At 32.4% G+C, this 11,811-nt stretch overlaps 1 protein-coding gene across 1 annotated transcript; it reads left to right on the forward strand.

Annotated features, from left to right (window-relative positions):
- Positions 1-8,310: 8,310 nt before the first annotated feature.
- Positions 8,311-10,760, forward strand: LOC110690490 (uncharacterized protein ycf23-like). The gene is given in 10 exon segments (XM_021867341.1): positions 8,311-8,607; positions 8,860-8,925; positions 9,017-9,091; positions 9,179-9,241; positions 9,367-9,426; positions 9,549-9,638; positions 9,726-9,783; positions 9,786-9,832; positions 9,935-10,057; positions 10,170-10,760. Coding segments are annotated over 10 exon segments (921 nt in total). The 5' UTR covers positions 8,311-8,403; the 3' UTR covers positions 10,305-10,760.
- The last annotated feature ends 1,051 nt before the right edge of the window (positions 10,761-11,811 follow it).

Consider the following 11,811-nt stretch of genomic DNA (forward strand, 5'->3'; position numbering starts at 1 on the left):
AAGGAATAATATGTAACATGTGGAAACTATGTTAATACTGTTGCGATCATTGGGAGACGCTGAGAGAGCTGTAGTAATATTAATGAGAACCCAAGTGCAGAAGTTATTCAATAAGCCTACAAATAGTGCTTCTTGTCCCAAGCGTGTGCACAATAGCTTAAAATTAGTTAATATCGGAGCCAAACTTGTAAATCCTGTCGCGGTTATAGTAGTCCCCCAATATATGCTTACGATCCCAACAATGTAAGATGTTTTGCCTTCCTTGATTAGCAATATATACAAGGCACATCCAATCACAAAAGGAAAGAAGACTACTAAGAAAGAGAGGTATAACATCTTGGTTCTACAATGAGAAATCGGAGTTGGATATACTTGTAGAGCTTTGATAAATGTTGCATAAATAAGCCCCAAATTTGCTAGCGCCTTGAGGATGGTGAATGATTTTGATGGCAGTATTAATTCTTTGAGTTGATAATGGATTTGATTCAATAGAGATGGACTAAGTATTAAGGATGTCTGTGAGAAGAAGATTATAATCACATTATGCATTAGACATGCATAAAAAATGCTATTAGTTTTAAAGCAAATGAAATATGAAGTATAGTAAAAATTCATCTAATCAATGGCTCAATGCAACACCATTATTTGAAATTTCAAAATAAAAGACAATTTTTTTAAAAAACATTAATACAATATTTAAATCTTCATCATTTCCTTAAGGTAATTTTACCTTCTAAAAAAATTTCCCAGGATTTTTAAGGACTTAAATAATGTAAAAAGAAAACTCAAACAATATAGCATTTTCAAATTACTTGCTTTTTCAGAAGGAAAACAATAATCAATTCGTAGAAAAGTAGCATAATAAACACAAAAAATTGATGAAAATATCTCATACCATAATATAAGATACAATCCGAGGTTGACCAAAACGTTGACAAAGGAGAAGGAGGCCATGATTGATGCCAATGGCTACAGCCATCTGTAGTACGAGATGTGGAACCGGTTCTTTTAGAGGATAAATTTTCAATCCCCAAAGTTGGTTATGATTGATTATATCGGCGTAACATATTTCATCAGGTTTATGGGTTTGATGGGTGTTATTAGGATTCATTTTTCCAAATCTAAGGACACATAATAGGAGCAAGATTGAATATATATGAGATTCATATGGAAGCTAAAACAAAAATAATCATATGAGATTGAAAAAATCAACTTACAATTGTTCAAAAAAAACCATTAATGGACATAGGGATGTGATTTGTTGTCATGGAAAAACCTGATTATTTATTTATTTATTTATTTATTATTGAGAAAGTTGAAAATTATGAATGTGCCATAATTAGTATCATTAACGCGGTGTATGTTACTCTAATAATAAGAACTTGTTAATATTTGACCCGCTTTGACTTTTACACTATTCACCACCTAACCTTTTACCGTATTTTGTGAATAATATATAAGGAAAAATATATTTATGTTAGACCATTTTGAATTCGTCTCAATAAGTACTATTATAATATATAACTTTTATATTTTTTAATTATGGAGAATTAAAGTTATTAACTGTTAAAGTTTTGCATTGACAAACGTGATAAAAGAAACATGTTAAGTAAAAAGAACAGAGGAAGTATATATTAAGTACTAAGCGGGTGTTTGGTATGGATTTTTCATAGGGAAGGAAACGGAAACAGATTATCGTTTCCGTTTGAATCCGTTTTGTTAATCACTAAAGTAACTAGTAAGAGCATCTTCAATGGCAAGCTACAATGCTCTGTAGCTTGCTTTTCCACATCAATTTCTAAGTTACAATAATACTTTTTAAGTAACAAATTGTTCCAATGGTAAGCCACAACATATTGTAGTTTGCAAAAAATAAAAAATAAAACATAATAGATAATTATACACATGTTACAATATGAGTGGAGTTTGTCTCTTTTTCAATCAAGCATGTAGCTTGGTTGGGCTACAGTTGCTTGCATGTGCTCAATTTTTTGTTCTCCAATGATAAGCATGTAGCTAGAAACTTTATTTAAATTGCAAGCAAGTCTTTATAATTGAACCATTGGTGATGCTCTAAGGGTAACACTATGTATTACCTTTTCCCCTAAGTTGTTTCCAATCCGTTACCTATAATTTGATACAAAACTCCCCGTAAAACTTAATGCATGCATAACAATGTTCACCTTTATACACTATATTTAGGAAAATCATATACATAATAGGTTATGAATGAGCTATAGTTTGATGTTTACTGATAAATGCGTGTTACCTATTTCTTATAAATGAGATTATCAATTCACAATATATCAATTTACACCAATTTTGTATTGTTTAACATTAATTATGCCATTCTTTTTTGTTGTCTTATTTTTAAAAATCTTTATATATATTCCACAACAAATTAAAATACATTAATCCAATGTACATAAGAAAATATATTATTACTAGTATAGTTCCCGTGTGATGCATGGTTTCAAAATCAAAATTTTAATTTCATAAAAACGAAACAAAAATAATTCATTTAGTAAAAGTAGACATATTTACATTAACAAATTAATTATTAAAATTCTATTCACCAATCACCACAATAATGGTCAATATATTTTTACGGAATGTGATATGAAAATTATTTTATTGTTGTTATTTTATTCCTTTTCATTTTTTATATTGTTATTTTATTGATTAAAAACGAATAAAGTAAGCACTACACAAGCTAAGGAAAGTCGTTTCCTGTTACCCGTAGTCTATAGAGGGATTCAAAACTAAAATTTTATCGTCATATTAATCGGTTCAATAGTTATGCAATATAATATCTATTTTACCTATTATAATCACCAAATCTATAGACATAATTTTATCATTATGCACTATACAAGCTAAATACCCTTATATCTTATCTACATATACATATTTTGTCTAAGCATTGTGCTAAAAAAATCACATAACAGTCGCACAACCAAAAACTGAGTGAATATACAACACAAATATGTATGTATAAATCGATATTGATAAATAATATATGAATTAGCTAGTAATAACACATTTTTTTATATGCGGCCTGTAGTACCATGCGGCAAGGGTTACTTGACTTTCTCGGTCAGGGGTTACTTAAGTTTTCGGGGTTACTTGAGTTTCTTGGTCAGGGCCGGGGTTACTCGAGTTTTTCTGTCAGGGGTTACTCGAGTCACAATTTTTTGAATGCGGCCTGACCGAGAAACTCGAGTAAGCCCTGATTGAGAAACTCGTGTAACCCCTGACTGAGTAACCTTTAACTGAGAAAACCCCTCGAGTAACCCTTGTCCAAACCCCTCAAGTAACCCCTAATCGAGTAACTCAAGTAACCTCTGACCGAGTAACTCGAGTAACCCCTGACTGAATAACTTAAGTAAGTCCTGACCGAGTAACTCGAGTAACCCCTGACTGAAAAACTTAAGTAAGTCTTGACCGAGTAACTCGAGTAATCCTTGACTTAAAAACTCGAGTAAGCCCTGACTGAAAAACTTAAGTAACCCCTAACTGAAAAACTCAGGTAACCCCTAAAAAAAACTCAAGTAACCCCTGCCGCATGATGTGACTTGTTGCACCAAAAATTGCTATAGTAATAATTGACTTATTTACATTAACAAATTAATTATTAAAGTATTCACTGACAATAATGGCTAATACAAATATTAAGGAATGTGATATGAATAGTACTTTGTCATTTGTATTTCTTATAATTTATTTCTTTTTTATTTTTTATATTGTTATTTAATTAATTGAAAAACGAATAACTTTTAAAAAAAAAACCGAATAAATTATTATGTTCTATTAAAGAAAAGTTATTTTCTATCTCCTGTGGAGGGAATTAAAAATAAAATTTTCTTGTCATATTAACCGGTTTAGGGTGTGAGGGTGTATTTTATTCACCTAATTTGAACTTTTCTCTTTTAATTATTAGACCTTAACATCTTATTAAAACTTATTCTAGTTGTAATTTGTACTTGGGAAACCTTTATTAAAACTTATTAAAACTAAATTGAATTTATCTGAACTTAATTGAACTTATTACACTTGAAATAAATGAAAATAAAGTGAAAAAATAGACCCTGATAGTCGTACAACCTAATATCTATTTTACCCGTCACATTTACTAAATCTTTTTTTTTTTGAAGAATACTAATTAAATCTTTATTGACACAATAAGAATCTTATATCTTACCTACATATATACTTTCCTAAGCATTGTGCCAAAAACTTTTACATAGTAATCATACGATAACCAATTGATTGAATATACAACATAAATATATAGATGTAGATCAATATTGAAAACTAACATTTGAATAAAAGATACGGAGTATTTATTACTTGTAAGATTTATATGAATGAAAGACATAATTCATCATCAACTAATCAATCATGTTGGTAATGTATTTTTTTATGACCTGTATTCTTATAAATATGAATGAATAAAAAAAATTATAGCATATAGGTATTTATAAATTATATAAAATTAAAATATGATGAAAATTCAACGATTATAAAAATGAGAATAATCTTCATATATTAGATAATATTTAATTATTAATTATAGAATTGTATGGAATATTTAATAGTTATCATGTATGCATAAATATTTGGAATTCATTTTCAATATTTAGAATCAATCACATTCAATCAAATTTATTTTTAAATCTATAAAATTTATATATTAAAAACTAACCAAAAAAATTATGTAATATATTATGAAAATTTTACATATCATATTACAGATATAAGATAAGCGAGTCATAAAATGACACTTGTTAGCTCTCATTGATCCACTTGTCATAAATTTTGGCATAAATTTTTCTTATTTAATAACGCAACTACTTAGTAAAGAATAATCAAGAAGAATATCATACATTAATAATACTCCAAAATATGAATAGATGATTTGCATTAAGTCATATAAAAAATACAAATATATAAATAGAGTAATATTTTTATTTTCAGTAATTGTTTACCATAATTGAATTTAGTTACTTTATCTTTTGTGCTTTATATATATATATATATATATATATATATATATATATATATATATATATATATATATATATATATATATATATATATATATATATATATATATATATATATTTATTGTTTTACTATATTAAGAGAAGCGAATCAGAGACATACATTTGTCAGCTCCACATTGATCCGCTTCTCTTTTAGTATAGTATATAGATAGATAGATAGAATAGATAGATAGATAGATAGATGTGTGACATCGTTTAATCTGTCTCATAGTGCAGTTTCACAATATGACCTTAAATAAACGAGTTATAATAACATGTATTTAAACTATTTTTTCATTTATATGCGCATTGAAAACTATGAATAATGTTAATAGAAATAAACATAGGAAGTGAAGACAATGTGCCCTTCGGCATAATAGATTAATAGTTGGTTAAAATGTTTATGGAGCTAATTGTTCAATGAGATCAATTTATCCAAATGCCTAGTTGGCGACCACTTTTGATGCATGAGAATATTATTTAGTTAGTCTCATCACAACTTATGTAATCTTAATTCAACCTATTGAATCACATCTAAAGCACAAATTGATCAATTAAACGGATTAGGCAAATACTTTGTTCAACAATATCATGAGCAAAGCATTAGACGTTGGGCTTAGATGTTCCAAGTAAAAGGCCAATGTCAAAATACGAGTCAAGAGATCGTATGGCTTGATGACACACACAGCCACGAACGATGGCTTATAGCCTCACATCATAGGCTAGATGCCAAGGTAAGACCTTTGAGAGCAACTCCAATGATTGTAGCTAGGAACTTGCTTGCAATATTAAATAATCTCTAGCTACTAGTTTTATTATTGGACTTTGAAAATGCAATTAGCTTGGTCAAGCTAATAGCTTTGAAAAAAAAATTTCTAAAATAAAACAAATTAGAATAATAAAATGAAATTTATCAACGTAAATGAAGGAGGTGTGGTCCATTTAAACATGCAGTAAGTATTAGCTAGCTGCCTAGTCATTGGAATTAAAATGACAATTAGCTTAAAAGCTTATGTGACATGCCAAAGCTAATTTGACAATTAGCTTGCCATTGGAGTTGCTCTCATAGTCCCAATCGAGGCAACATCACACCATAGCAATGCCACAGACCTTGTGTCATAGTGTGCGCCAACATTCCACAATAGCAGCCGCACAATCACGATGCGAGTCGACATTTGGCAAGGCCCAGGCCGCCCAGCAGTGTTGTTGCGCACACATGAGTGGAATGCATGACTAAGACTAGCTAAGACTATTGACACTATTGCCTAAAATGGTCTCGTGTATGGTTTAAAAAATGGTCTCGTGTATTTGTTGATTTTATTAAACGACAAATTTCAGACGTTGAACTTGCATGTGTCCATTGGTGCTCGTACCAAAAATATTGTTTACTCCAATTTTTAATAAAGGAAAAAAAAAGGTGGAAGAAGTAAATAGATGAGAAGTTGCTTAAATCCTACCAAGGGTCCTTCCTTTGCCTACAAAATAGGATACCAACACCCCCTTACTATTCTTCAATTACTCGTAGTTATTAGTATTAATAAGAGTCTTATTATTTTGCCTACTTGAACAATAAATAAATAATACCCTTATTTTATTATCACCCACCTTACTAATTCTCCTATAAGTTTTGTTATGCATTGTTGGTAGGTTTAATATTTTATTTATCCAACTAAGAATTGATGGGAGGATCATAGAGCGTAAGATGAAGAGAGCATGTGAATTTGGGAAGAAGGTATAGTGAAGCAAGAAAAAAGTTATCCAAAGATAAAAATTGAACTTATACTTTAATTGAAAAATTGTTTTATTGGAAATTAATGGAGAATTACAAGAAGAAAGGGTGGAAATCGAATTTATAAAGGTCACGTGACTAGAACGGGTGGGTCAATGCTAAGCTAGAATATATGGTAAGATTGTTTTCGCAAAATTATTTTTGTTTAAAGTATGTAGTTGCTAGGATCTTTGAGAAGGTAATTTCCTGCAAAAGTGTTATATATATTATCTGGTGCTCGCAAATTTTAAATCAAAACCGTTTAACTGTCTGAAACAAATCAATTCAAATGAGAACCGAACTGATTAAAAACCATTTTTTTGAAATCGAAAACCGGCCCGACTCGTATGTGAATGAACCCGAAATCGAACCGATCCGAATAACGTTACACCGTATAAGAACCGAACCCGTTAATGAACCGAACCAGTTCTAAACCGAACAAAAATCAAACCGAACCGAAAAAGAACCAAACTGTTTCTAACCCGAAACCGCTGTCAACCCGAAACCGTTTGAACCGAGATAAAAACCGTTTACATCGAACCGTTAACAACCTGCGACCTATTTGCACCGAACTGTATATATACTGAATTGTTTATAAACCGAGCCGCTTGCAAACCGGACCGCTTATAAACGAATCGACTACAAACTGCTTACTATAAAGAGAATATTAAAATCAAGTTAAAAGGTGTTTTAAATGAATTTAATTATCATAGTACAAAAATTCTTCCTGCCAAATTTATATTTATTGAAAATTTATTATCATAGTATAAAATATCTTCCTGCCAAATTATTATCATGGTATAAAATATCTTCCTGCCACTAAGAATCCTCCTGCCATAAACAAAACCGCAAAAGAACCGAACCAGTTATAAATTGAATCGAAAAGGAACCAAACCAATAAACTGAACCGAAATTGAACCGAACTAGTTATAAACTGAACCGAAAAAGAATCGAACTGTTTTCAACCCGAAACTGTTTGAACCAGGATAAAACCATTTACACCGATCCAGTAACAAACTGCGACCCGTCTGCACCAAACCGTTTACTACCCGGACTGTTTACAACCCGAACCGAATTAAAACCGCTCAAGAATAAACCAAAACCGAATCGAACCGATAACTATTTAAACTGAACTGGAAGCGACCCGCGAGACACTTAAGCCGATTTCAAACCGACCCGATTTAATACCGAACTGATTTCAAACCGAACCGAACCCAAACTGTCAAACCGTTTTGACAGTGCTAATATTATCCGATTATGCTACTTGCAATTAGAGGTGTCAAAATCACCCTCGGTCGCACCCGATCTGAAACCGATTCAAAAAACATCCGATTTAGATTTTGACTCGCATAGATATAATAATTTAGTATGACTCAACTGTAAAAATTAATCCGACCAGACCCGATCCAATCATCCAAATTGACACCTCTAGGCGCAATGTTCCGCGCAAAATATCAACCCAAGCTAAGATATTACTATGACTAGTGGAAAAGTTTCCAAGGTATAGAAAACAGCCAAAACATATTTCTTATCTCTTAGACCTCTTCTATCTTCACCACTTCTCTTTCCACTAAACTGAAACCAAAGAAGATGGCAATGTCTCTTCAAATGGGTCTTTCTTCTCCTTCTCAACACCACCTCCTTTTGAAACCTACACATAGTAATCCTCTTTACACTGCTCGTAAGTCTAAACCTCAAATTTCTTTTACTCGTACTCGTACTACTACTACAGCACTTCTCTCATCTACCAAAGAAGCTGTTTTGAAGGATTTTCACCACAATAGAGCTCTTAAGGTATATTCTCTCTGTCTCGAATTAATTGTCATGTATGCAGAGTGCTATAATGAAATACTGCTAAAATTCTCATACTATGAAATTTAGTCCTCTTTTTTTACAATAGTAATGGTTTTTGATTGAATGTTGTTATATAGCTATTCTTAATTATGGGAGGTTTGAATAATGTGACAACTAATTTCGGACAAAAAAAGCATTTGTTCAAAAATATCGAATTAATACACTTTTTTTTTCCTTTTTTTTTTTTTGTAGATTATCTCTGGTTTGCAGAATTTGGACAGGAACAATGTAGCTTCTGTTGTGACTGCTGCAGATAAGGTAATAGAATTTTCACACTAATCATAATCGCCTACATTAGCCAAGTTAAGTGAGCATATTGCTAAGGTTTGATACTAATATACACACGCAGGGAGGAGCAACTCATGTTGATATTGCCTGCGATCCTGAGTTGGTGAAACTTGCAGTCAGCTTAACATCCCTTCCGGTAATCAATCGCCTACTAACGGAATAATTGTCAAACACCTCAGTTCTTGAAGCTCTTATTAACAAACTAGTAGCTACATCTTTGCAGGTTTGTGTTTCTTCTGTAGATCCCTCAGCTTTCCTAGCTGCTGTTGAAGCTGGCGCAACAATGGTCTGTTATCAAAATCTCCAAGCCATTTCTTTCCATTACACAAACAAAAGCAAAAAATTACAAATATAATTGTTTAACCTCCCAAGGGGAAGCACTGAACAAACATTGCTTTATGGTTATTGCAGGTGGAAATCGGAAATTACGACTCATTTTATGAGATGGGCAGGATTTTCTCTCCTGAAGAGGTACTGTCAATAATGTTCTGAATCGGAAACCATCAACAGAATTTTGACATTTCTGTCTAACTTCCTTCTTCCTTTTAGTTTTGAAACTTTTGTTGCGACTGTAATCACATTTTATCATGCAGATTTTGAAGTTGACAAAGGAAACTAAACAAATCCTTCCAAATGTGACCTTATCGGTCACTGTGCCGCACACCCTAAGCCTCCCTGAGCAGGTAAATAAATGAAACTATTTTGTGAGTTAATGAGAAATATACTTCAAATATGTCTGATGCTTCTGCTGTTGATGATCGATCATACAGGCCAGGCTAGCAGAGCTCCTGCAGCTCGAAGGTGCTGATGTTATCCAAACAGAAGGGGGAAATGTTCAACACCTTCAAAACCTGGGGTTCTGGGTTTGATTGAGAAGGTAAAATCTCATCATTATAAACTTTAGTGCAACAAAATGAACACCAAAAGGCATGTATCTTGAAAACTAAATTGCTGGTGGCTTAAACTGTCATAATTTCAGGCAACACCCACGTTAGCAGCTGCGTATTCAATATCTCGAGCAGTGACAATCCCAGTCATGTGTTCTTCTGGTTTAAGCGCTGTTACAGTTCCAATGGCCATAACAGCAGGGGCTGCTGGTGTTGTAAGTCAACCTTACTCCATTTTGTCAGAAATCTTCACTCTTTTGACAGTGTTCTTGAGATTAGGGAGAAATTTTCTGACATTATTAATTATTTGTTTCTCTTAAAAAACAGGGTGTTGGCTCTGCTGTTAACAAGCTTAATGATGTGGTGGCAATGATCGCTGAAGTTCGAAGTCTTGCTAATGCACTGGCCTCATCACAGAAGCAAGCGAATCTGGATCAAGAGAAAACTTTAAAGTGGCTGTGATTAGCATTGCCTAGTATATCATTATTAAGAGACACAAAGTTTCAGGTTTTGGATTAGCCTAGCAAAATTAGTCATTACCACAATTGAAGCTCTAACGTGCCAGGTTTTGAATATAATATTTACTACTAGGAGCAACTGCGTAAGGAATGAGACAGCAATTTCATACACATATTGAGGTTACAAGGTTATAAAATAGAGTATGGATATGGATCTTTAGTGATAATATTGTTTTCTGTGTCTAGGATGTACGGAAAAAGTTGTCACTTTTCTTTCAATCAATAGTGTTGGTTTAATGTCAAATCTCCGCAACTCTTGTTATTGAGCTGAATGATAGGGGAATATGGAAATGACTTAGTTTATCATGAAAGGTTCTCCTATGGTAGAATCATATGTGTACATATATGACCAGCACAAAGTACCAAATAATATGACAACTAATTTGGGTCTCCAGGCAAACAGAGCATCGCATTATAATTAAGATAGTATTTGCATGACCCAGGTTCTCTATCCTATGGAGTACAAGAGATTCGTTATAGGTGTCTGGTAAATAAAAAGTAGCTTTTGGCAAGCTTTTTCATTAGCTGACGGCTTTTTAACATCATTAAACAAACCAAAATAAGTACCTCTTATTTTTAATACTTGTAACACACACGATTTTTGAGAAAGTGATTAGGTAAGATAAACCAACGAATTAAGTTATAAAACTTAAACTATAAGGTAAGATAAACCAACGAATTAAGTTATAAAACTTAAACCATAGTAGCTTATCACTTCTTTCTTATTGGTGGTAAAATTTTGTCAATTAATTTATACATGGAAAAATTGATTCTAATAATCTCACCTTTGATCGATTCGCTGTTAATAATCCTACCTTTTTATTATTATTTAATAATCCCACCTTTATACGAGATTCTCTTCTAATGGTCTCTTGTGACCGGTTACCTGTACAATGGGTAATTTTTTTTAATTCTAATTTAAGTGACATGTGTTATTATGTTATTGGTCAAAAAAAAAAAAAAAAAAAACTCAGCCATCCCCAAAGCCACGGAAGGCAACCCGAAATTCCGACATTCGTCCCTTCCCACCCGGCCACCCCCTTTATCCTCTGGCAGCCCCCTTCCCCACCCCCACCACCACCGGGATTTTCCCCTCTCACGACAACGCCCCACCTCCCCCTCCATCTGAATTTCTCCATTTTAAGGATAAAAACAATCCTTTCTTCATCATGAAACCACTCATAAAGCCTCGGAACATTCCGGTGGCGTAAACCTATTTGAATCTCCATGTCTCTCCTTAATTGATGATGCAGTATATACTTCTCATTTTCTCCTTAAATATCACTTTCAACACCACTATGTACTTTGCTCCATCAAAATCGAAAATTGAAAACATATTCAAAACAATTGAATAAATAAACAATTACTACTGCAAAATTGGGGAAAACCCCCTTTGTTTCACAAGCAAGGTAGATTTTCGATTTCGAAATCAGTTATTGACCAATTTCGCT

The sequence above is a fragment of the Chenopodium quinoa genome, unplaced genomic scaffold (assembly GCF_001683475.1).
Source record: "Chenopodium quinoa cultivar QQ74 unplaced genomic scaffold, ASM168347v1, whole genome shotgun sequence".
In the NCBI taxonomy this organism is placed as follows: Eukaryota; Viridiplantae; Streptophyta; class Magnoliopsida; order Caryophyllales; family Amaranthaceae; genus Chenopodium; species Chenopodium quinoa.